This window comes from Diceros bicornis, chromosome 34 (assembly GCF_020826845.1).
Source record: "Diceros bicornis minor isolate mBicDic1 chromosome 34, mDicBic1.mat.cur, whole genome shotgun sequence".
Taxonomy (NCBI): Eukaryota; Metazoa; Chordata; class Mammalia; order Perissodactyla; family Rhinocerotidae; genus Diceros; species Diceros bicornis.
Genome location: NC_080773.1, coordinates 23,549,123 through 23,573,317, shown reverse-complemented (window position 1 = coordinate 23,573,317; position 24,195 = coordinate 23,549,123). Strand labels below are relative to the sequence as shown.

General features: G+C 36.5%; 1 protein-coding gene across 1 annotated transcript; it reads left to right on the top strand.

Moving 5' to 3' along the window:
• Positions 1-814: 814 nt before the first annotated feature.
• LOC131397890 (sulfotransferase 2A1-like) lies at positions 815-18,891 on the top strand. The gene is made up of 6 exons (XM_058531002.1): positions 815-950; positions 1,999-2,207; positions 4,217-4,343; positions 11,913-12,007; positions 13,243-13,423; positions 18,779-18,891. Exons 1-6 carry the CDS (start codon positions 815-817, stop codon positions 18,889-18,891), a joined length of 861 nt encoding a protein of 286 aa, XP_058386985.1.
• The last annotated feature ends 5,304 nt before the right edge of the window (positions 18,892-24,195 follow it).

The following is a 24,195-nucleotide window of genomic DNA, read 5'->3' as shown; positions in this document are numbered from 1 at the left end:
TGTTTTAAATAAGCCCACATAGAAAGGGGGGAGAGAAAATTTACAGTACAGAAGCTTGACAAATATCACCTCAGCCACGTGATCAAGGTCAACATCAACAGTGATAGTCACGTCGATAGTAAGTTCCCCTGAAATGTTGTGGCTATAAGGGTGCTTTACCTCCATGATCTCCTTCTCCAAAACCCATAAGCTCAGTCTAATGATGAGAAAACATGTGGCAAACCCCAATAGAGGTACTTCAAAATACGTGACCAGTGCCCCTCAAAACTGTCAACATCATCAAAAACAAAGAGAGTCTGAGAAAATGTCACAGCCAAGAGGAGCCTGAGAAGACACGATGACTCAATGTGATGTGGTGTCTGGATGGATCCTGGAACAGAGAAAGGACATGAGGGAAAAACTAAGGAAATCTGAAGAAAGAATGAACTCTGAGAGCTCTCTACACTATCTTCACATTTTTTCTACACATACAAAACCATCCTAAAAAATAAAGCTTGCTAAAACCATTTTTTAAATTTGTCCACATTCTACATGATTGGGATTGTTATTGAATTCTTGGTTCCCTTTGATGAATTCAAACTCAGATTACCCCAAAATGTTCTCTGAAAGACTTGATGGTTGCTCAATATCATCAACCTTGGGATCCTCTATCAATATCCACTTTTCTTTATCAGCAAACAAACTCCTCAATAAACCAGGAGAGATTAATAATTGTTTTAGCTTTAGTATAAAAACTGATCTCCCAGCAGCTGCCACAACCTCCAACAGTGGCTACAGCTGATATTCTAACACCAGGTACAAACAGCTCATCATAATGTCAGGCAGGTATATTTGGTTTGAAGGGATACCTCTCCCTGACACGACTGTTGTACCTGAAGTCCTGAGAGAAGCACTGGAGAGTTTTGTGTTTAAGGATGAAGATGTCTTAATAGTGACTTACCCCAAATCAGGTAAGGAAGCAGGATCAGATCCTTAGGCATAGTCAGGTGTTTGCATGGAGTAGTGGAGGAGGGTGGCAAGTGAAGTCCTTATAGAAGAAATAGAAAAAAAAAGTTAATTATGTGAGATTATGGATACATTAATTAGCTTAATAATGGTCATCATTTCACAATGTATACACATATAAAATCATCACACTGTACCCCTTAAATTGATGCAATTTTTCTTTGCCAGTTACACCTCAATAAACCTGGGAAGGGATGAATAAACACAACTATAACAGCCACAAAAAAAAAGTAGAAGGAACAACATCTAAATTGAGATGAAAGAATGAATGTGAAACTATTTAGTGAAAAGGGATATTTTCAGCTAAAGGTGCCAGCATGGACAATGGCCAGAAATTAGAAAAGAGCAAATTCAAGGGACTGAGAGGATGTGGATCATATTTCTATCAGGGGAGGGCATAGAGGGACAGCAAATTGGGCAAGGACTGAGGCTGAAAACGTTGGAAGTGGCGAGGTGGTAAAAAGCTAAGGGCAGTGGGAACATGTTAAAAGGATTTAAGCAAATAGTCAAAGGGTGGAAGCAACCCAAATATCCATTGACAGATGAATGGATAAACAAAATGTAGTATATAAACATAATGGATTATTATTCAGCCTTAAAAAAGGAATGAAATTCTCACACACACAGCACAATGTGGGTGAACAGTGAGGACAACATGCTGAGTGATAAGCCAGTCACAGAATGACAAATATGACATAATTCCACTTAGATGAGGTATATAGAGTAATCAAACTCCTTAAGACAGAAAGTAGAATGGTAGTTGCCCATGATTGGCAGGGATTGAAGGGAGGGTAAAATGGAGAGTTGTTGTTTAATGGGTACAGACTGTTAGTCTTGCAAGATGGTTGCACAACAGTGTGAATATACTTAATACTACTGAACTGTGCACTTGAAAATGCTTAAGGTGGTACATTTATGTTATGTACGTTTTATCACGATTTTTTAAAAAGTCAGATTAAAATGAGTGACCATCATTTTTCCTTCTTTCTCCAGGAACAAACTGGTTGATTGAAATTCTCTGCCTGATTTCCTCCAAGGGGGATCCCAAGTGGATCCAATCTGTGCCCATTTGGGACCGCTCACCCTGGATAGAGAATGAGTATGGTTATAATTTACTAAAGGATAAGGAAGGCCCACTCCTCATCACCTCCCACCTCCCCATCCAACTCATCCCCAAGTCTCTCTTCAGTTCCAAGGCCAAGGTCAGTGCTCAATAATCAAGATGTTTGGTCAATGCTTTCCACACTCTAATGTGCCTGGGAGTCCCCTGGAGATCTGGTTGAAATACAGCCTCATCCAGTAGGTCTGGGGTGGGCCTCAGACTCTGCATTGATGATGCCAGGGGCCATACTTGAGTACAAGGGTGTAGACCCCTCCACAAGTTGTACCAGCCAGTTGTAGACCAGACGTAAAGTGAAACGATAACACCAGAATCTTAGAAACCCATATTTTAAACCAAATTAGAATATATTATTCTTTTATATACTAGATAAGCCCCTTCTGTTGCTCTAAAAAAATAATTAGCCAATCTTGATTAGGTAAATGCCTCCTGCCACTTAGGTAGAAGTATAAGACATAGAGTTGCCCATACGGAAGCAGCTCATTCATAAATCAATGCCTAAATCCAGCGAGATTGCTCTGGCACCATGGCTGGTTTTTCTAACTACTACGTCTTCCTATATGTAGCTGTCTATTGAGCTCAGCAGCTACATGAATCTCTCATGGGGCTGACAGATGATCCCCAGGTGGGACCACGGGTATCCAGGATCTACCATATCTCAGATTGTTTTTAGAAACATACTTTGCTGGAAGGTGCTCATTGGTTTGTGATTTTTAAAAAATGTTTTATGCTTAAATTGGATTGTGAAGTTTAGAATAATATCTCCTTTCTTGGAAATTTCACAGTGTGTTGTGGTATGATTAAGTTTTGTTTTTCTTTAACCCATCACTTCCCAGGCTGATTTATAACACATTCATTTACGTGTGTCTTATTGGTGTTTGTTAAATCCCCTTGTGGAGAACATGAGGCATAGAGAGAGTTGAGGCCTAGGATAATGTCACAAAGAAAGTTGGTGCAGAACTCAGAGTATAAGTCAGATGTTCAAATGCCAAGTGTTCTTGCATGTGTGTGTCTGTATGTGTGCACTAATCTTAAGTATCAGCTTGTTGAATCTTTACATATGTACACAACCGGGTTAACTCCTTGCTGGACATTTGGTCCTGTCCAAAACATCCCTAAACATTTGGTCCACACCAAAAGGTCATTGATATTCGGTCTTGTTCAAAACATCCATAGGACATTTGGTCCACACCAAAAGGTCATTGATATTTGGTCTTGTTCAAAACATCCATAGGACATTTGGTCCACACCAAAAAGTCATTGATATTCGGTCTTATTCAAAACAGCCGTAGGACATTTGGTCCATGCCAAAAGGTCTGTGACATGTAGTCCCCTCCAAAGCATCCATGAGCATATTTGTTCTATGCCAAATGCTTTTTGATCATATATCAAGGACCTTTTGGTGTGTGGACCCAATGTCTTCACAGACATTTTGGACAGGGCCAAATATCAAAGTCCTTTTGGCATGAACACATGTCTTATGGACCAAATGTCTTATGGACATTCTGCATAGGACCAAATATCTGCTAACTGGGTAAATACCTTCCAGATCCAGATTTAGAACATTTCCACTCCCCTAGAAAACTCCCTCATGTGCCTCCCCAATCAATTCCCACCCACAGAGATGATCAGTCTCCTGACTTCTCACTCTATAGATTAATTTGCTTGTTCTTGAACTTCATATACATAGACTTATACCATCTGAATGTCTGCTGTGTATCTATGAATATAGCACAGTTTATTAATCCATTCTCCTCGTAGTAATCTTTAAACAATGCTACACAAATATACTACCACACGCCTTTTCAAACCTTTGGTTGCTTCCCATTCTGAGCAGACTATGATACCCCAGAGGGAAAGGACAATGCGTTCCTCTTCTATTGTTGTATTCTTAGTATGACCCCAGTGACTGGTTCATAGGAACTTAAAAATATATATTTGGTTAATGAATGCAATAACTAATTTTTAAAAGAATCCATTGGTATTTAATAGGCATTTTCTAGGAATTGGCTCTTTCTATATTTATATGAAGATCAAGAAGGATGAGAAATTACTGTATTGATTTTTTGTTATCTCATTTTTCTCTTTAAGGTGATTTATCTTATCAGAAATCCCAGAGATATTCTTGTGTCTGGTTATTTTTTCTATAGCATTTCGAATTTTATTAAAAAACCAGAGTCACTGGAACAATATTTTGAATGGTTCATCCAAGGAAATGGTGAGTGAACACAAAATATGGAAGCTGGGGGATTGTCAGAGGCCTTTATCAGACCTCATCTTACACCCAACCTGAGATCTCTACATCTCACCATCCTGGGGGTATTGGGCTCCATGACCACTGCCACCCAAATTTTCGAAGTCCATATTCTCTCCTGCAGAGCAGCAGAACCCCAGCCAGCCTTTCAGGTTCCATATCATAAACCATCCTAGCTATGTTCCGAGTCTCCTGTTCCTGTCTAAACTAACACAGAACGCTAGTATTCCTCTCTTCTCTCTTCATTTGCGGCTGTCTGAAAATCAACTTTTCATTGGCTTCCAGGACAATACAATCCTGACTTTCCACCCTTTTTGAGATGTGTCTTTATAAAACTTCCTTAATCCTCTTGTGCTGTCTCAGAAATGTAAGCATTATCCATTGCCAATCTTCCTCCTTTTTACTTCCTTCCCCCACCCCCAAAGTCCTGGTACATACTTGTGTATAGATGTAAGTTATTCTGGTTCTTCTATGTGAGTGGCCACCACAACATGGCTACTGACAGACGAGTGGTGTGGTTCTGTGCGTGGGAACCAAACCTGGGTGGCCGAAGTGGAGCAGGCAGAAGTTTAAACTCTAGGCCATCAGGACTGTCTTGGATCTCTATACTTTTAATTATGAATAATTTCCAGGCTTTCTTGGATATAGAAATTTTGCAATTTTTCTCAGAACTATATGATAAGTCACATATCTCAGCTGTAACATGTCTTCCTAGCTTCAGATCTGATTCTCTAACAGTCCATAGATGTCTTCAATGGAGAGAGCCACAGACACCTCTAATTCAATACATTCAAAACTGAGCACATTTCCCCCCATATCCCAAAATGCTCCCACTGCAGGTTGATCTTATTAAATAAATAGAACCACTCCTTACCCAAGCTTAGCATGATTCTGACATCTCACAAGTGCCATCTGTTTCCCATCCCACTCCCATGCCCGTCAGCATTTTCCTTTGTCTACTTATTATTAGAGACCCATGACCTTGATTCATATCTTCATTCTGGTATCTGTTAAACTGTCTCTGTACTTAAGGAAGTCTTCCTTTTCTGTGCTATATAGAATACCATCTTTCCCCATCTCTACAGTTTTAACTTTTTTTAGCCTTAGTATTCATCACCAATGAGTATGTATTCTATTTATTTTTTTATTGCATGTGTCTCCCCACTAGAATATAAGCTCCTTGTGTTGTTCATTCTTGACCCTAGGTCCTAGAGTAGTGCTTGCCACATACTAAGCAGCTAATACACCTTTGTTAAATAGTGAATATTTGTTTGTCACCCCTTCCATTGGTGCTTTATTATCAGAGCCACTGTTAATTCTCATCTAGATTCACAAGACACACTCATTATTGGCGTCCTCACCTCATGCTCTTTGGCCTTTACAGGCTATGTTGCAATCATCTGTTAAATATTGAACAGTTCACATTTCCTGAATTGTTTGTTCTCAGCATAAAGTCCAATCTTCAAAGCCAGGCAGTCGTGTTTCTTATTGAGCTGATCTTGGCTGACCTCTTCAGTCCCATCTTCTGCTTTCCTTTAGGTTACTCTTTAAGAAAAAAGGCAACCTTGAAACCCTATGGTGGAAGCCCAGACATGAAGAATACACCCCCCTCATCAGTGCTATATTTGATCTTGCCATTTGGTGTACAAAGCATTCTGAATTGTGCTTCAGGTCTTCCTAGGAATCCAGGAAAGTCCGATCAATAGTGGCGAGTGATGAAGACATATCTTGTAAACTTCACCACTATCCCGATATCTTGCTTATCTGTCCCTTAAAACTCACACACAGGCCTCTTTCTTATCCAGTCAAGAACCACCAACACCAAAATCTTTCTTGTTATGAATTAATATCAATATCTTGAGTTGTCTGCAGCCCTGTAGAATGTCAGTTCAAACCCTTTCCCCCATACCAGTGAAGAAAACTTGGGAATTTAAGTCCTAGGGAATATTGTCCTGAGATCCAGGCAACAGGAGTCCCTGCTCTGGACCCTGAGTCTGAGAGCAGAGCTCTGGATCATACATGATAACAAAGTCTTAGGAGGTCCCCTGCCGTGGACACATTTCCTCCCCAGTGAGGTAAAGAGTCTATAGGACTCCTCGAGCTGGCAACCCTTTCATCACCCATGCTCTGGGAACCTTGAATCATACAATTCCCTATGCAAAGGATCCCAAGCACGTTTTCATGGCCTGTGTGGTCTTCTACTCTGGATCCCACCTCCCAAGGCTGACCGTACCAGCACCGTGAGCCCTGCTAGGTTAGGTTTAGCCAAGAGGAGTATCAAAATGAATGAACCGTAATTGCTGTTTGCAAGCATCACTGAAGCCATTAGTTTTGCCCCAATGCTTCTCCCAACACTTTGTATGCCCAAAGTTAGAAATTAAATGAGGTGCTTCAACTTTAAGGCTCTTCTGAATAATGCTTCTCTGGTGTACATGTGCTTGACCTTCTTTCTGGTTTATACATCTAATTGTAGAACTGCTAAGGCATAGCAAATATGAATTTTCAATTTTAAAAGATAATATCTATTTTCCTGCATGGTTATGTCAATTTATATTCCCACAAATAGCATATGACAGTTCCTGTTACTCCATATCCTCAGTGACACTCCTTATTTTCAGTATTTTTATGATTGTCATTGTAGTAGTTTTACAGAAAATTAGTGGATAATTGGCATATTTATTTTAGTTTTCTTTTCTTTTATAGACATTGTTTATCTCTCCTTTTATCTAAAGCATTTTTAATATCTTACACGGTCCTTTAGGATTTTTTTCTATAAATGGTTGCAACAGTTTTTAAGATGCATTTCATTCCTTCTAGATTAATAACATCTTAAAATTACATTTTCCAGTTATTTGTCCCTGATTTGTGTATGGAACTGATTTTGAATATTAATTGGGTCTTCAACAATCTGAATGAACTCTTTTCTTAACTCTCATTGTTTTCCTGTAGGTTCTCTTTGATTTTCAATGAAGTATAAATATAACCTTTAAGTAATGATATCACCTTCATTTCTATTAAACATATGTCATCTTTATTATTTCTTCTCTTATCTCGTTGGCCAGGGCTCTGGGACAATGTTGAATAGAAGTGATGATAGTGGTAATACTTGTCTTTTTCTTAATTTTGAAGGTAATTATTCAAAAATGTTATGTTTTAACTTTATTGATAAATAATTGACAAATATAATTGTATATATTTAAACATGATTATTTGATATGGCTATACATTGTATAATGATTACCAAGATCAAGATAATTATCACATCTTTGTGCGTGTTATTTGTGTGTGGTTAGACTGCTTAAGATCTACTCTCAGCAACTTTCAAGTACATAACACCAAATTGTTAACTATAGTTACTATGCTGTATGTGGGATCCTCAGAACTTATTCTTCTCATAACTGAAAATTTATACCCTTGCACCTATAGCTCCCCATGTTTTCTCTGCACATCCCCTGGCCACCACCATTTTATTCTCTGTTTCTATGAAATGTGCTTTTTTTTTTGTATTCCACTGTAAGTAATACCATACGGTATTTGTCTTTCTCTGTCTGATTTATCTCACTTAGCCTAATGCCCCCGAGGTTCATCCCTGTTGTCGCAAATAGCAAGATTTCTTTCTTTTTTATAGATGAATAGTATTCCATTATAAATATATGGAATATATATAAATATAAAATGTAAATATAAAATATACATAAATATAAAAATATATAAATAGAAAATAATATTCCATTATATATTAAATATAAAATATAAAATTAAAAATAAAATATAAAAATATAAAATATGTGTATGTATATATACTACATTTTCTTTATCCGTTCATCCATCAAAGGACATTTATGTTGTTTCTATATCTTAGCTATTGTAAATAATGCTGAAATAATACTGAAATGAACATGAGTATGCAGATATCTCTTCAAGATACTGATTTCAATTCTTTCAGATATATACCCAGGAGAGGGATTGCTGGATGATATGGTAGTTCTATTTTTAAAATTTTGAGGAACTGCCATACTGTTTTTCATAATGGCTACGCCAGATTACATTCCCACCACCACTGTGTAAAGGATTTCCTTTTCTCCACATCCTCACCAACATTTGTTATCTCTTTATTTTTTGATAACAGCCCTCCTAACATGTATGATGTGATAGCTCATTGTGTCTTTGATTTGTATTTCCTTGATGATTAGTGCTGTTGAGCACCTTTTCATACACCTACTGGTCATTCGTATGTCTTCTTTGGAAAAATATCTATTCAGGTCCTTTGCCCATTTTTAAATTGGATTATTTGCCTTTTTTTTTTTTTTTTGCTTTTCAGTTGTATGAGTTCTTTATATATTTGGGATATTAACACCTTATCATATATAGGTTGGCAAATATATTTTCCCATTCTGTAGGTAGCTTTTTCAAATTATTGATTGTTTCCATTTCTGTGCAGAAGCTTTTTAGTTTTACTTGTTTATTTTCGCTTTTGTTGCCTGTGTTTTTGGTGTCTTATCCAAGAAATCATTGCCAATCTAATCAAGGAAATTTTCCCCAATTTTTCTTCCAGGATTTTTATGGTTTCAGCACTTATATTTGAGACTCTGATCCATTTTGAATTAATTTTTGTGAGCGGTGTAATATACGGGTGCAGTTTCATTCTTTTTCATCTAGATATCCAGTTTTCCCAAAAATCTTTATTGAGCAGACCATCCTCTCCCCATTGTGTGTTCTTAGTGCCCTAGTCAAAAATTACTTGGCCATATATGTATGGATTTATATCTGGACTCTCTATTCTCTTCCGCTGGTCTGTATGCCTATTTTTATGCTAATGTCACACTGTTTTGATTACTATAGCTTTGTAATAACACTTGAAATCTGGAAGTGTGATGCCTCCAGCTTCGTTCTTTCTCAAGATTGCCTTGTCTATTCGGGTTATTTTGTAATTTCATGCAAATTTTAGGATTCTTTTCTACTTCTGTGAAAGACGCCATTGGAATTTTGATAAAGATTGCATTGAATGTGTAGATTGCTTTGGATAGTAAGGACATTTTCACAACATTAATACTTCCAACCCAAGAACATATAATATCTTCCCATTTATTTGTGTCTTCTCAATCTCTTTCATCAAGGACTTATAGTTTTCAGTATACAAGTCTTTCTCCTCCTTGTTTAAATTTATTTCTAAGTATTTTATTGTTTTTGATGCTATTTTAGATGGAATTGCTTTCTTAATTTCTCTTTTAAATAGTTCATTGTTAGTGTGTAGAAACAACTGTTTTCTGTATGTTGATTTTGTATCCTGGAAATTTATTAAATTTGACTATTAATTCTACCAGGTTTTTGATAGAGTCTAGGGTTTTTTTTATATATAAGATCATGTCATCTGAAAATAAAGATAAGTTTACTTCTTCCTTTTTGATTTGGATATTTTTCTTGCCTAATTGCTGTGGCTAGAACTTCTAAACTATGTTGAATAGAAATGGTGAGAGTAGTCATCCTTGTCTTTTTCTTCATCTTAGAGGGAAGGCTTTTAAGTTTTCACCATTGAGTATAGTATTAGCTGTGGTTTTGTCACATATGACCTTTATAATGATGAAGAACGTTCCTTTTATACATAACTTGTGTTTTTATCATGCAAATATTGGGTCAAATGTTTTTTCTCCATCTTCTAAAATGATCATATGATTTTTATTCTTCATTCTGCAATGTAGTGTATCACATTAATGATTTGCATGTGTTGGACCATCCTTGCATCCCATGGTATATGATCATTTTAATGTGCTATTGAATTCAGGTTGCTAATATTTTGCTAAGGATATTTTCATCTATATTCATCAGGAATATTGGTCTGTACTTTTCTTTTCTTATAGTGTCCTTATCTGGCTTTGGTATCAGAGCAATGCTGGCCTCATAAAATGACTTTAGGAGTATTGCCTCCTCTTCAATTTTTTTGAAATTTGACGGAATTGGTATTAATTCTTCCTTAAATATTTGCAAGAGTTTATCGGGAAACTATCTGGTCCTGGGCTTTTCTTTGTTGGGAGATTTTTGATTACTGATTCAATCTCATTACTTGTTATTGGACTATTGGGATTTTCTATTTCTTCATGATTTAATCTTGTGGGTTGTATGTTTCTAGGAATTTACCCATTTCTTCTATGTTATCCAATTTGTTAGCATATAATTTTTCATAGTTTCTTATGATCATTTGTATTTATGTGGCATCAGTTATAACGGCTTCTCTTCCATATTTTATTTATTTCAGTCTGCTCTTTTTTTTTTTAGTCTAGCTAAAGATTTGTCAATTTTTTTTTGTTTTTCTTTTTAAAAAAAGCTCTTATTTTAGTTAATATATTCTACTGTTTTATGGTCTCTATTTCATTTTTTTTCCTGCTCTGATCTTTGTTATTTCCTTCCTTCTGATAACTTTGGGCTTAGTTTGTTCTTCTCTCTCCAGATCCTTGACGTGTAAAGTTAAATTGCTTATTTGAGATTTTTTCCTTATTGTAGGCATTTATAGCTATAAAATTCCTTTTTTAGAACTCCTATTGCTGCATCCCTTAAGTTTTGACATACTGTGCTTCCATTTTTGTTTGTTTCACGATTTTTTAAATTTCTCTTTTGATTTCTTCTTTGAATCATTGGATGTTCCTTTCTCTTGGATTCACTTTATATTTAGTCTATTTAGTCTATAACTTACACTAGTTGTCTCATAACAAAAGTTGTGAATTCTTTCAGTATTTGGCCTGAAAATGTCTTTATTTTATGCTCATTCTTGAATGATAATTTAACTAAGTAAAATTCTCATTTTATATTTAATTTCCCACTACATTTTGGAGTTAAGAAGTGCTCGTGCATGGTAGACAGCATACAAAATATCAAATAGTTGAGATATGGAGGATGAAGTGAGAAGATTTTGCTCTGTAGAATACAATATAAAATATAGGGAAAGGCAGTTTTTAAGGCAACATGCCTGAGAATTTCCTGCATTGATGAAATCTCAGTTTGAAGAACCACACTGAGCCTCAAAAAGAATTATTACAAAAAAAATCCTCACTTAGTCTCTAGGAAACCTTTCATAGAAAAAAGGAAAGAAAATCTTAAACCAGAGGAAAGACAGATAATTTCCAAAGAAACAATAATTACGATAACAACAATGAAGGCAAGAAGAAGCAAAAATATCTTCAAGGGCTGTGGGAATGACCTATGAACCAAAATTTCTAAACACTGAACATATATGGGGCAGCAAGAATACCATTCCTCAGGCCACATGGCTCTCTGGACAGGATATCATTAGAGACCATTCAAAACTGGGTACAGAGCTGGCTCCAAACAAACGAGGCTCATTACAAGGTAAATGCATGATGTTGGATAGTATTTGTTCATCTTTACTCTCATTCATTCAGCAGCTAGTTAGGACAAGTTAAAATGTGCCAGACATTGTGCTATTAATGGTGCCCACAGGAGTGAACATAATAGATGGATCCCTGCTTTCATAGACTTGGTAATCTACCCCCTCTTTCTGCACCCCCCCCCAATATGCAGTGCCATATGGATCCTGGTTTGACCACATTCATGGCTGGATGTCCATGAAAGGGAAGGAGAACTTCCTGATACTGAGTTATGAAGAGCTGAGACGGGTAACTATGGTTCTTATGGTTAGCACACACCCTCTCACCACCACCTTCACTCCCTCTAACTTCCCTCCATTCCTCTGTGTCTCTATTCCACCTTCTCAGTCAAAGTTTAGCCGTGTGATGGGTCATTAGGAGTGAGAATAGCTGCCTGGTCTTAATTGCCTTACTTCTGGGTGACACCGCCCAATTTCATGCTCTTTTTCTTAATGTTCTCTTCTTTGTTCCATCTTACAATATCTAAAGGGTTTTTTTTTTATGCACTGAGAGAGAATAAAATGGCTTTGGCTCACACTGGCAATGGTTCTAAAATTTCTAGAGGTAGGACACATGATGCTGCTGATAACCTAGTGGTGGGAAGGGACTGAGGAAGAAGATGCATTGCATAGGAACAAGTTTGGTTACAGAGGTCTCTCTGACTGCTTGACACCCCAGATTGAATGAGGGAAGAAAGATAAAGTCATGAAATCAGTCTGTGTAATTATTCTGACAGGCCAAGGACTAGAGTGAACAGTGATGGGCAGGAAAGGCTGTCATATGGTGATCAAAACCAGTAAGGTGATTAAACCATTGGAAGATGAACTTTGCCCATTAGTGGTACCCTGGAGAAAAGAGAAAGTAACATAAACACAGGCTTTTGCTTGTGAGAAACATTACTTCCCATCATCTTCCACTGGCTACTTTTGTCCAATCCTCTATGACCTCTACATGAATTTCATTTTCACCAGGACTTTTGTAACAAGTTTAGCTGCTTCAGGTACATACTCCCATACCTTCCAGTAATTATGCTTTAAAGCCACAAAATGAACATTTATTGAAGGAACTTCTATAGTTGCATGTTTTCTGGTTAGATTATAATGAGGGCTCATGGGATAAAGAAATGTTTTAAAGCATTATAGCTCTAAGAGGAAGGTCTATGATTCAAACCAAAGTCTTTCTGATTATAAAATCAATTTTTTATAATAATACCCCAGGATCATATGCCAAGGACTAATTATTGAGACAATATATAAGAAGATATTATGAAACTCTGTATGTTGTCCAAATGTTAATTATGGAAAACAGTGTTAACTGATGGTACCTCCAGGATTTGAAACCAATCTCTACGATCTTTGTCAAGTTATCCCTGAACATTTCTTTCCTTAATCCTGATAATAATTATCTAGAAGACTTTCTAAAAGTGTCTTTAGAAAACACAAAATCTTCCTTGTCATCTTCTTTCTTGTTTTTTCTTCTTCTAGGACACAAGAAGCACAGTACAGAAGATCTGCCAATTCCTGGGCAAGAAGTTAGAACCAGAAGAACTGAACTCTCTCCTCAAGAATAGCTCCTTCAAGGTCATGAAAGAAAACAAGATGTCCAATTTTACCCTCCTGCATGCTTATAATTTAGTTGAGGAGAATGGATCACTTATGAGGAAAGGTAAAAGAAAATGGAGCTCTGCCTTCAAAATGTGTCAGAATATGTGGAGGGCATTCTGGGCTTACAGTAGGCACTAATACTTGGGACTAGGGAGTGTTTGAGTTTATCAACTCTATTTGTTCATCACCCAGAGAACTTCTCAGGTGCTCTTATCAGGGAGTCTCTTTTCATAGTACTGATGTAGGCTCTGGCACTTGGAGGAAGTTGATTAGGACTGCAATGGTCATCTGACTCATGTGAGGTCATTCAGATTCTCTCTCCTCAGGATTTGACATGGTGCATATCCATTCTACAAACACTGATCAGGTTAATTCACTACTGCTGCCAACCTGCCAGCTGGGATTGACCTGGGAAATGAGGACAGGATTGGGGATGGTCATGTTGTGCTACCCCTCTGGTGGTTTAGCATGGAGAACTATCCTGAACAAAGAAACATATAAAGAATGACTCAACTGGAAACAGGAGAGAGGAGAGACTTTTCACTTAGCTGAGAGCCTGTCTTGTTATCAGACATTGTAAGGCCCTCTACGATGAAAGATTAGTTGCGTCCATATCCTTGGGCACGAGATGAATGAAAAGTGTCTACAGTCTGAAGTAGGAGCTAATTTGCTCACAAGTCCAGAGTTAAATATGTCCAGGATGGTGATCCATAAAAAGAAGAAATTAAGTGGTTCAAAAGACCTCAAGCAGGTTGCAGCTGCCATTCAGGGCAGAGGGGGAGGCAGCCACCACCCTAGTAGGCCAGGAGGTTAGAGCATCAAGACAAAGAAGCTCATTCTTGAGCCTTAAAATCTCATGGAATTTGTCCTGCTAGGTTTTGCATTTGCTTGGGACCTGTGATCCCTTTCTACTTTCTGAGTTCTACCTTTTGAAATGGGAATATCTATCCTATGCCTTTCCTACGATTGTATTTTGGAAGTAGATAAGTTGTTTGGTTTCACAGGTTCACAGCTGGAGAGGAATCTTGCCTCAGGATTAATTCTACCTCAAGGCTCACTTATGCCTTTATTACATGGTATTTAAATTAAATTTTGGACTTAGAGTTGTAAAGGGTTTAGACTTCTGGGCAGTTGGGATGGGGTGAATGTATTGTGTGTGTGAGAATGACATGAACTGGGGGTGTGGAGGCCAGAAGGAGGAGTGTATAGGTTGAATTCTGTCTTCTCTAAATTCATATGTTGAATTACTAACCCCCAGTACCTCATAATGTAACTGTATTTGGAGATAAGGTCTTTAAAGAGGTAATTAAGTCAAAATGAGATCTTTAGACTCAGCCCCAATTCATATTGTGGTGTCCTTACAAGAAGAGGAAATACAGACACAGGCATATGTACAAACCAAGAGATGATGAGTGAAGACGGCCATGTACACACCAAGTAGAGAAACCTCAAGAAGAAACCAACCCTGCTGAAACCTTGATCTTGGACTTCTAGCTTCCAGGATGTGAGAAAAAATATTTCTGTTGTTTAAAAAAAAAGACCTGTAGCAATCCCACACTTTGACACTTTACTAAAATAGAAGTAAAGGGAATACCTAGCAGAGAGAGATTGTCCATTCTTAGATTTCCTTTCATGTATTAGGGTTTGGCAGAGTTTAAAATGGTATATTTATGTACAATGCTTGTGTGAAATGGCTAAAAGGACAAAAGATGATTGCTTAGGAGAGAAAAGCAATGAGAATTAACAACCCAGATTTTTGGCAGGGACAAAATAGAGTGGAATCAAATTTGGTGCATAATTCAATGACTACACCCACTCTTTCTTCTTGTCTAGAATGACTCCTCCAGAAGGCAACCACATTGGATTTCAACCTTTTCCGATTACTCATAGGATTTGTTATATAGTGTAGATAGTTGAGAGGGATAGATATAATACTGATAATAATAGTTATCAACAAACCATCTGATTATTATTGCTAAGCTGATGATCTAACTCCATATGTAGTTTGCAATTGAATCATCACAACAATCTGATGGGGTACTATTTTCCTCAGAAAAGTGTGATACCTGATGCAGCTAGTAAGACACAAGCCCCTTTGAAAACCTGGTCTCTGATGCTCGAGACTAAATTTATAACCCTCATGCTTTGCAACTTCACTATTCTAGGACAGAGTAAACTAAGAATTTGGGGTATTTGTGGGTAACAAAGAAAGAAAGAGAGAAAGAAGGGAAGAAATGAAAAGGATTAATATCCTGTGTCTCTACCCAGGTCTGATCTGTGTCCTTTCTTTTATCTGGGAGACACATACAGGTCCAAGATTAATTTTAAAATTAATTATATCAATTATTATTAGACAACTAGTTGTATAAATCATGATGTACTGAAAAGCTGCATGAAATGTTGGTTGTTCTATGCCAAGGACTGTTCTGTTCAGCTACTTCCATGATGATTGGGGACCTTTTCTGATCAGGACACAAGAAAAATACTTTTTATTGCCTCTCGTGGTCTACTCATACCAACTTTACTTAGAACAAGCCTGGCTGTTGAATTGTCCGTTACTGGTGACCTATCTGATTTTCAGATAAAAGAGATAGTTTTCTCTAACCGATTGTTGTTGTTAGTACCCTTGATTATTTTTATTCTACAGGATAGTGTCTGGCATGGAATAGAAATTCTATGACTTTTGTTGAATAAACAGAATGAACAAAAACATAATATATTAATTTATTAAAGAAATTTGGTTTAAAGTATAATCAACAAGCTATATGATCATTTTATTTGCATTACAAACTATAAATTAATATGTTACAATATAATACAAATATATTGGATTATAAACTACATATGAAGTTGGTAAAGTATAATAATTAACAAGCTATTTGCCCACCCTATTATGACATATATAAATGTATTACACATCAGAATATCAAAATCGTTGAAGTATAGCTGTTAACACTAGATCAGTAAATATTGTATGACCTGACGCTCTAATAAACTCCATCCAAAACTTCAGTCATTCCGCCATTATTATATATTACTGCTTGACAGAATTTTTTTAAAGGTGTATTCCTAACCAAGATGTTATGGGCTGAATTTTGTCCACCTAAAAATCCATATGTTGAAGCCCTAACATCCAGTACCTCAGAATGTGACCATATTTGGAGAGAGGGTCTTCACAGAGGTAATTAATTTAAAGTGAGGTCATTAGAGTGGGTTGTAATCTAATAATACTGGTGTCCCTAAAGGAAGAGGAAATTTGGACACAGACACGCACAGAGGAAAGAAGATATGAGGACATAGGAGGAAGACGGCCATTTATAAACCAAGAAGAGAGGCCTAGAACAGATCTTTCCCTCACAACCTCAGAAGGAAGCAATGACATCTGTCAACACCTTGATCTCTGACTCCTGGCCTCCAGAACTCTGAGAAAATACATTTCTGTTGTTAAGCCTCCAGTATGAGGTGCCTGGTTACAGTAGCCTTAGCAAACTAATACACAAGAGTTTGGGGAGATTTTTAAGAGACAAAAACTAAGGAAACTAGTAGAAATAGAAATTTACATCAGAAGGATTTGTAGGATTTTGAAGATGGGTACAATTTAGAACTTGAGGCTCCTGCACAAAAACATTGGAGTCTCTCATCTGGACTGAAGTTTAATAGGGGGTTGCCATATTGAATTTACAGAGACTCTGGTGCCTCAAGAGCTCTTTCTGTCTTCTCATAAGTCCAGTGTGTTACAGATGATACATGAGCCTCAGAAATCAATAATGGTGAAAATTGTTCTAATAATGAAGAAAATGATGAGCATGAGAGTAACAGTGGATGTTTCTAGGGCACCAATTATTTATTAGATGTTCTGTTATATTACTTTTATGCATATAGTTTGAGTATATAATTTATATTTCTATGTATTAATTTATATAAAATTATAATTATGTTGCTATGTATTCATTTAATTAATTCATTAATTTAGTTGTATTAATATAATACATAAGTATTAATTTATATAATATAGAAATAATAATATCATCATATAATTAAGAGTATTGCTTCTGGTGTAAAAATCTTTGGCTTCAAATCCACATCCATCACTATCTACGTAACCTCTCCAAGTCTTTTTTTAATCATCTAAAATGGAGGTAATAATAGTACATTCCTCATACTTTTAGTCATCCTTTCAACAAACATTTGAGTACACAGTGTTTATGACTATTTGAAACACTAAGTCTTTGTCAATTAAAAAGAAAAGTTTGTGGGGCCAGCCTGGTGGCATAGTGGTTAAGTTCAGGCACTCCACTTCGGCAGCCTGGGGCTCATGGGTATGGGTCCAAGGCGTGGACCTGCACACCACTCATCAAGCCATGCTGTAGCAGCATCCCACATACAAAATAGAGGAAGATTGGCACAGATGTTACCTCAGGGACAATCTTCCTCAAGCAAAAAGAGGAAGATTGGCAACAGATGTTAGCTCATGGCTAATCTTCCTCACCAAAAAAAAGAAAAGAAAAGTTTATGATTTTCTAACACTTACATATATTGGAGATACATATGACAAACACACACATACAAAGGAAATACATATAACATATCATATGTGATAAGTGTTATGAAGTAAAATACAGCAAGGATGGAGATTTACAATTTTAAACTGGGTGGTGGGAGAGAGCCTCAATGAGAAGTTGCATTGGAGTAAAGACATCAATGAAGCAAATCAGCAAGACATAGATGTATCTGAGAGAACAACATTCCAGGAAGAAGGAACAGGAAATGCAAATAGCCTGAGAAGGGTGAATGTTTGAGGCAGAATAAGAATACTCAATGTGAGGGAGCAGAGTGAGCAAATGGGTGGTCACAGGAGGTGAAGTCAGACAAAGCACAGGGACCAAATCACCTGAAGCCATAAGCACTTTCAGAGTGAAACCAGAAGTCTATGGAGAATTTGAGCAGGAAGAGACATGATCTGGCTTAGCTTCTCAAGGAATCAAGATGGCTGCCATTCTGAGAATAACTTATAATGGAGAAGGCTCGAAAACAGAGAGACTAGTTAGAAGTCTAATACAATAATCCAGGTGAGACATGATGTTGGCTTCTGCCAAGGTGGTAGAAATAGAGGTGGTGAGAAGTGGCCAGATTCTGGATGTATCAGAACACATAGCTGCAGTATTGCTGATGAATTGTATGCAGTATGGGTTGAGAGAGAGGAGAATATAGTAAATTGTTTCCGGATATGTGGAAGTGTAAATAGCTATGATTGCCAGGAAGTATAAAGACCCACCAATGAGCCATTGGTCATTCTGCTCTACTAGCTACAATTTCCATGTGAAGTGGACAGAAGGAAAAGATCCAGAAGGAGATGGGTTGGGAACTTAAGACCTACCCCTCGATCTGATCTGAGTCTCTATTTCATGTTTGTCAGGCATTTCTGGGGACTGGAAAAATTACTTCACAGTGGCCCAAGCTGAAGCGTTTGATAAAATATTCCAGGAGAAGATGGCGGATGTTCCTCTAGAGCTGTTCCCATGGGAATAATGTTCAAAAACTTCTGGATCTACTATGAATATTGATATTGGTTTTCCTGTCCTTGGACATGTTCATGACTGAGGGTAATTGTGTAAAACTTGTATTTCATCCTGGAGCCTCAAATTATCCAATCTTTGCATCTTTGAGGACTTGATTATTAAAAATTACTATGGTACACCTAATTCACTTTGGGGCATTCAGCTTTTTAAAAATGTTTCATACATACAGAATGATTCAGAAACAATATGATTATTACCCAAAACTATGTCAGAATTTTTTAATAAAAATGAGAAATAAAATTATGGAGCAGTTAAGCCTCCTTTTCTTTCCACTGCTTGTATCTCACAATTTATTATTATTCTGACCTTCTGTTATATAGTTCCCAACCTACTATTGTTCTCTTACTATGTACTGTTTCACCATAAACAATATAAGGTATTTGTGAAGGCATTTAAAACTTAGGCACACTGCATAATGCATTCATCGTCTTACATTTCCACTCAGTATTTTATATTTGAGTTTCATCCATGTTGATTATATAACTAGTTAAGTATTAAGTATCGAGACTTATAATTTAGTTACCAATTCTCCTGTGGATAATTTGAGTTTATTCCCCACCAGTTTTTCCATATTTAAATAACTTCCCTGGCCTAACATGACAGTTTCTGGAGAATGTTCCACGTGCATTTGAGAAGAATGTGTATTTTGCTGCTTTGGGATGGAATATTCTGTAAATATCTGTTAAGTCCATCTGGTATAATATGTAGTGTAAGTCCAACATTTGCTTGTTAATTTTCTGTCTGTTTGATCAAACCATTGTTGAAAGTAGGCTATTGAAGTCCTGCATTATTATGGTATTGCTGTCTATTTCTCCCTTCAGATCTGTTAATATTTGCTTTATATATTTAAGTGCTCCTATGTTTGGTGAAAAAGTATTTACAAATGTTATATCCTTTTGTTGGATTGACCCTGTTATCATTATATAATGACCTTCTTTGTCTCTCATTACAGTGTGTCTTATAGTCTGTTGTGTTTGATATAATTAGATTTGCCCCTGCTTTCTTTTGGTTTCCATTTACGTTAAAACAAGTCTTCATAAATTTAAGAAGATTTAAATCACATCAAGTATCTTTTCCAAACACAGTGGCATGAAACTAGAAAACAATTACATGAGGAAAACTAGAAAATTTACAAATATGTGGAGATTAGACAATATGCTTCTCAACAAACAATAGGTCAAAGAAGAAATCAAAAGAGAAATAAAAAAATATCTACAGACAAATTAAAGGAAATCCAACATACCAAAACTTATGGGATGCAGCAAAAACGGTTCTAAGAAGGAAGTTTATAGCTACAAATGCCTACACTAAAAAATAAGAAATATCTCAAATAACATAAATCTACATCTCAAGGAAGTAAACAAACTGAGCCAAAAGTTAATAGAAGGAAAAAAACAACAAAGATCAGAGTGGATAAATGAAATAGAGACTAAAAAGACAATAGAAAATATCAACGAGGGCCTGCCCCATGGCTTAGCGGTTAAGTGCGCGTGCTCCACTACTGGCAGCCCGGGTTTGGATCCTGGGCAAGCACCAATGCACCCCTTCTCCGGCCATGCTGAGGCCACATCCCACATACAGCAACTAGAAGGATGTGCAACTATGACATACAACTATCTACTGGGGCTTGGGGGCGGAAAGGAGGAGGATTGGCAATAGATGTTAGCTCAGAGCCAGTCTTCCTCAGCAAAAAAAAAAAAGAGGCGGATTAGCATGGATGTTAGCTCAGGGCTGATCTTCCTCACAAAAAAAAAAAGAAAATATCAGTGAAACTGAAAGCTGGTTTTTTGCAATATAAACACAATAGACAAATCTTTAGCTAGACTCAGTATGAAAAATAAAACAGAGGACTCAAACCAATAAAATTAGGAATGAAAGAAGAGACAATACAACTGATACCAAAGAAATACAAAGTATCAAAGAGACTACTATGAACATGAAATGCTACCAAATTGGACAAGCTAGAAGAAATGGAAAATTCCTAAAAACATACAACCTACCAAGATTGAATCATGAAGAAATACATAATTTGAACAGACTAATTAGTACTAAAGAGATTAAATCAGTAATCAAAATCTCCCCACAAACAAAAGTTGAGGACTGGATGGCTTCACTGGTAAGATCTACCAAACTTTGAAAAAATAATTAATAGCAATCCAACTCAAACTCGTCCAAAAAACTGAAGAGTAGCCAACACTCCTAAACTCATTTGATGAGGCCAGCATTATCCTGATACCACAACAAGACAAGGACATCTCAAGAAAAGAAAATTACAGGCCAGTATCCCTGATGAACATAGATGCAAAAATCCTCAAAAAAATATTAACAAACCAAATTCAACAGTGCTATAAAAGGCTCATACACCATGATCGTATGATTTATTCCAGGAATGCAAATATGGTTCAACATCCACAAATCAATCAATGTGATACATCACATCAACAAAATGAAGGATAAAAATCATATGATCATCATGGGGCTGGCGCAGTGGCATAGTGGTTAAGTGCACACACTCCACTTCGGTGGCCCAGGGTTCGTGGGGTCAGATCCCGGGTGCGCACCGATGCACCGCTTGTCAAGCCATGCTGTGGTGTTGTCCCATTATAAAGTAGAGGAAGATGGGCACAGATGTTAGCTCAGGGCCAAGCTTCCTCAGCAAAAAGAGGAGGATTGTCATCGCATGTTAGCTCAGGGCTAATGTTCCTCATACACACAAAAAAATCATATGATCATCGATAGATGCAGAGAGCATTTGACAAAATTCAACATTGATTCATGATAAAAATTCTCCACAAACTGGGAACAAATTGAACATACCTCAATACAATAAAGACAATATATGACAAGCTCACAGCTAACATCATATTCAACAGTGAAAAGCTGAAATAATTTCCTCTAAGATCATGAACAAGACAAGGATGCCCACTCTCACCACTTTTATTCAACATAGTGTTAAAAGTCCTAGCGACAACAAATGAGACAAGAAAAAGAAATAAAAGGCATCCAAACTGTAAAGGAAGAAGTAAAACTGTCTCTATTTGCAGATGACATGATATTATATATAGAAAACCCTAAAGATTCAACCAAAAAACTGTTAGAACTAATCAACAAATTCAGTAAAGTTGCAGGATACAAAATCAATATACAAAATCAGTTGCATTTCTATACACTAACAATGAACTGTCAGAAAGAGAAATTAAGCAAACAATCTCATGTACATTGGCATAAAAGAATGAAATACCGAGGAAGAAATTTAACCAAGGACGTGAAAGATCTGTACACTGAAAGCTATAAGACATTGAGGAAATAAAATAGAAGACACAAATAAGTGGAAAGGTATTCCATGCTCATGGACTGGAAGAGTTAATACTGTTAAAAAGTCCATACTAACCTAAGAAATCTACAGATTCAATGCCATCTCCATCAAAATTTGAACGGTATTTTTCACAGAAATAAGAAAAACAATTCTAAAATCAGTATGGAACCTCAAAAGACCCTCAAAAGACCCAAGATTGCCAAAGCAATCTTGAGAAAGAAGAACAAAGCTGGGGATATCACACTTCTTGATTTCAAGCTATATTACAAAGCTATAGTAATCACAACAGTATGGTATTGGCGTAAAAACAGACAATCCAGAAATAAACCCACACATAGATGGTTAATTAATTTACAACAAAGTAGTCAAGACTATACAAAAAGGAAAGGGTAGTCTCTTCAACATATGATGTCGGGAAAACTGGACAGCCACATGCAAAAGAATTAAACTGGACCCCTCTCTTAAACCATACAGAAAATTTAACTCATAATGGACTAAAGACTTGACTGTAAGACCTGAAAACATAAAACTCCAAGAAGAGAACATAGAGGAAAAGATCTTTAACATCGGTCTTGTCAGTGATTGTTTGGATTTGACACCAAAAGCAAAGGCAACTAAAACAGCAATACACAAGTAGGATTAATTCAAACTAAAAGCTTATGCACAACAAATGAGAGCATCAGCAAAATGAAAAGGCAACCACTGGAATGCGAGAAATGTTTGAAAATCATACATCTAAAAGGGGTTAATATTGAAAATATATAAAGAACTCATACAACCTAAAAACAAACAAACAAACAATCTGATTAAAAAATGGGCAGAGGATCTAAATAGATATTTTCCAAAGAAGATATACAAATGTTCGACAGATACATCCAAAGGTGCTCAACATCTCTAATTATCAGGGAAATGCAAATCAAAACCACAATAAGCTATCACCTCAAACCTGTTAGAGTGCTTATTACCAAAAAAACTTAACATATAACAAATGTTTGTGAGGATGTGCAGGAATTGGAACCTTTGTACACTGCTGGTGAGAATGTAAATTGGTGCAGCCACTATGGAAAACAGTTCAGAGGTTCCTCAAAAATTAAAAATAGAACTACTATATGATCCAGCAATTCCACTCCTGAGTATATATCCAAAAGAAGCAAAATCATGAACTCAAAGAGATATCTGCACTCCCACATTCAATGCAGTATTATTCACAATAGCCAAGACATGGAGACAACCTAAATGTCCATTGACTAATGAGTGGATAGAGAAATTGTGATATATACGTATAATAGAATATTACTAAGCCTTAAAGCAGAAGGAAATTCTGCCATTTGCAACAACATGAATGAACCTGGAGGACATTATGCTACGTGAAATATGCCAGACACGGAAGGATAAATACTGCATGATTCCACTTATATGAGGTATCTAAAATAGTAAAAAGCACTGAAAGAGAGAGTAGAATGGTAGTTGCCAGGTATCAGGGGGAGAGAGAAATGAGAAGTTGCCATTCAATGGGTGTAAAGATTCAGTTATACAAGATGAATAAGTTCTAGAGATTTGCTGTACAATATCGTGCCTGTTATAGTTAACAATACTGTGTCATGCATTAAAAAATTTGTGGACGATAGATCTCACGTTAAGTGTTCATACCACAATAGAAAATTAATTAATTAAAATCACTAGTATTTTCCCTTTCTAAAAAAGAATGAAAAAAGAAAAGTCTCAAATCAATGATCAAAACTTCTACCTCAAGAAGATAGAAAAAGAAGGGAAAAATAAACCCAAAGCAAGAAGAAGGAAAGAAATAATAAAGATAAGAGCAGAAATCAATAAAATTGAAAACAGAAAAGCAATAAGGAAATCAATGAAACAACAGGTGGTATTTTGAAAAATAATAAACTTGATAAAACTCTATCAAGACTTATTGACAGAGCGAAA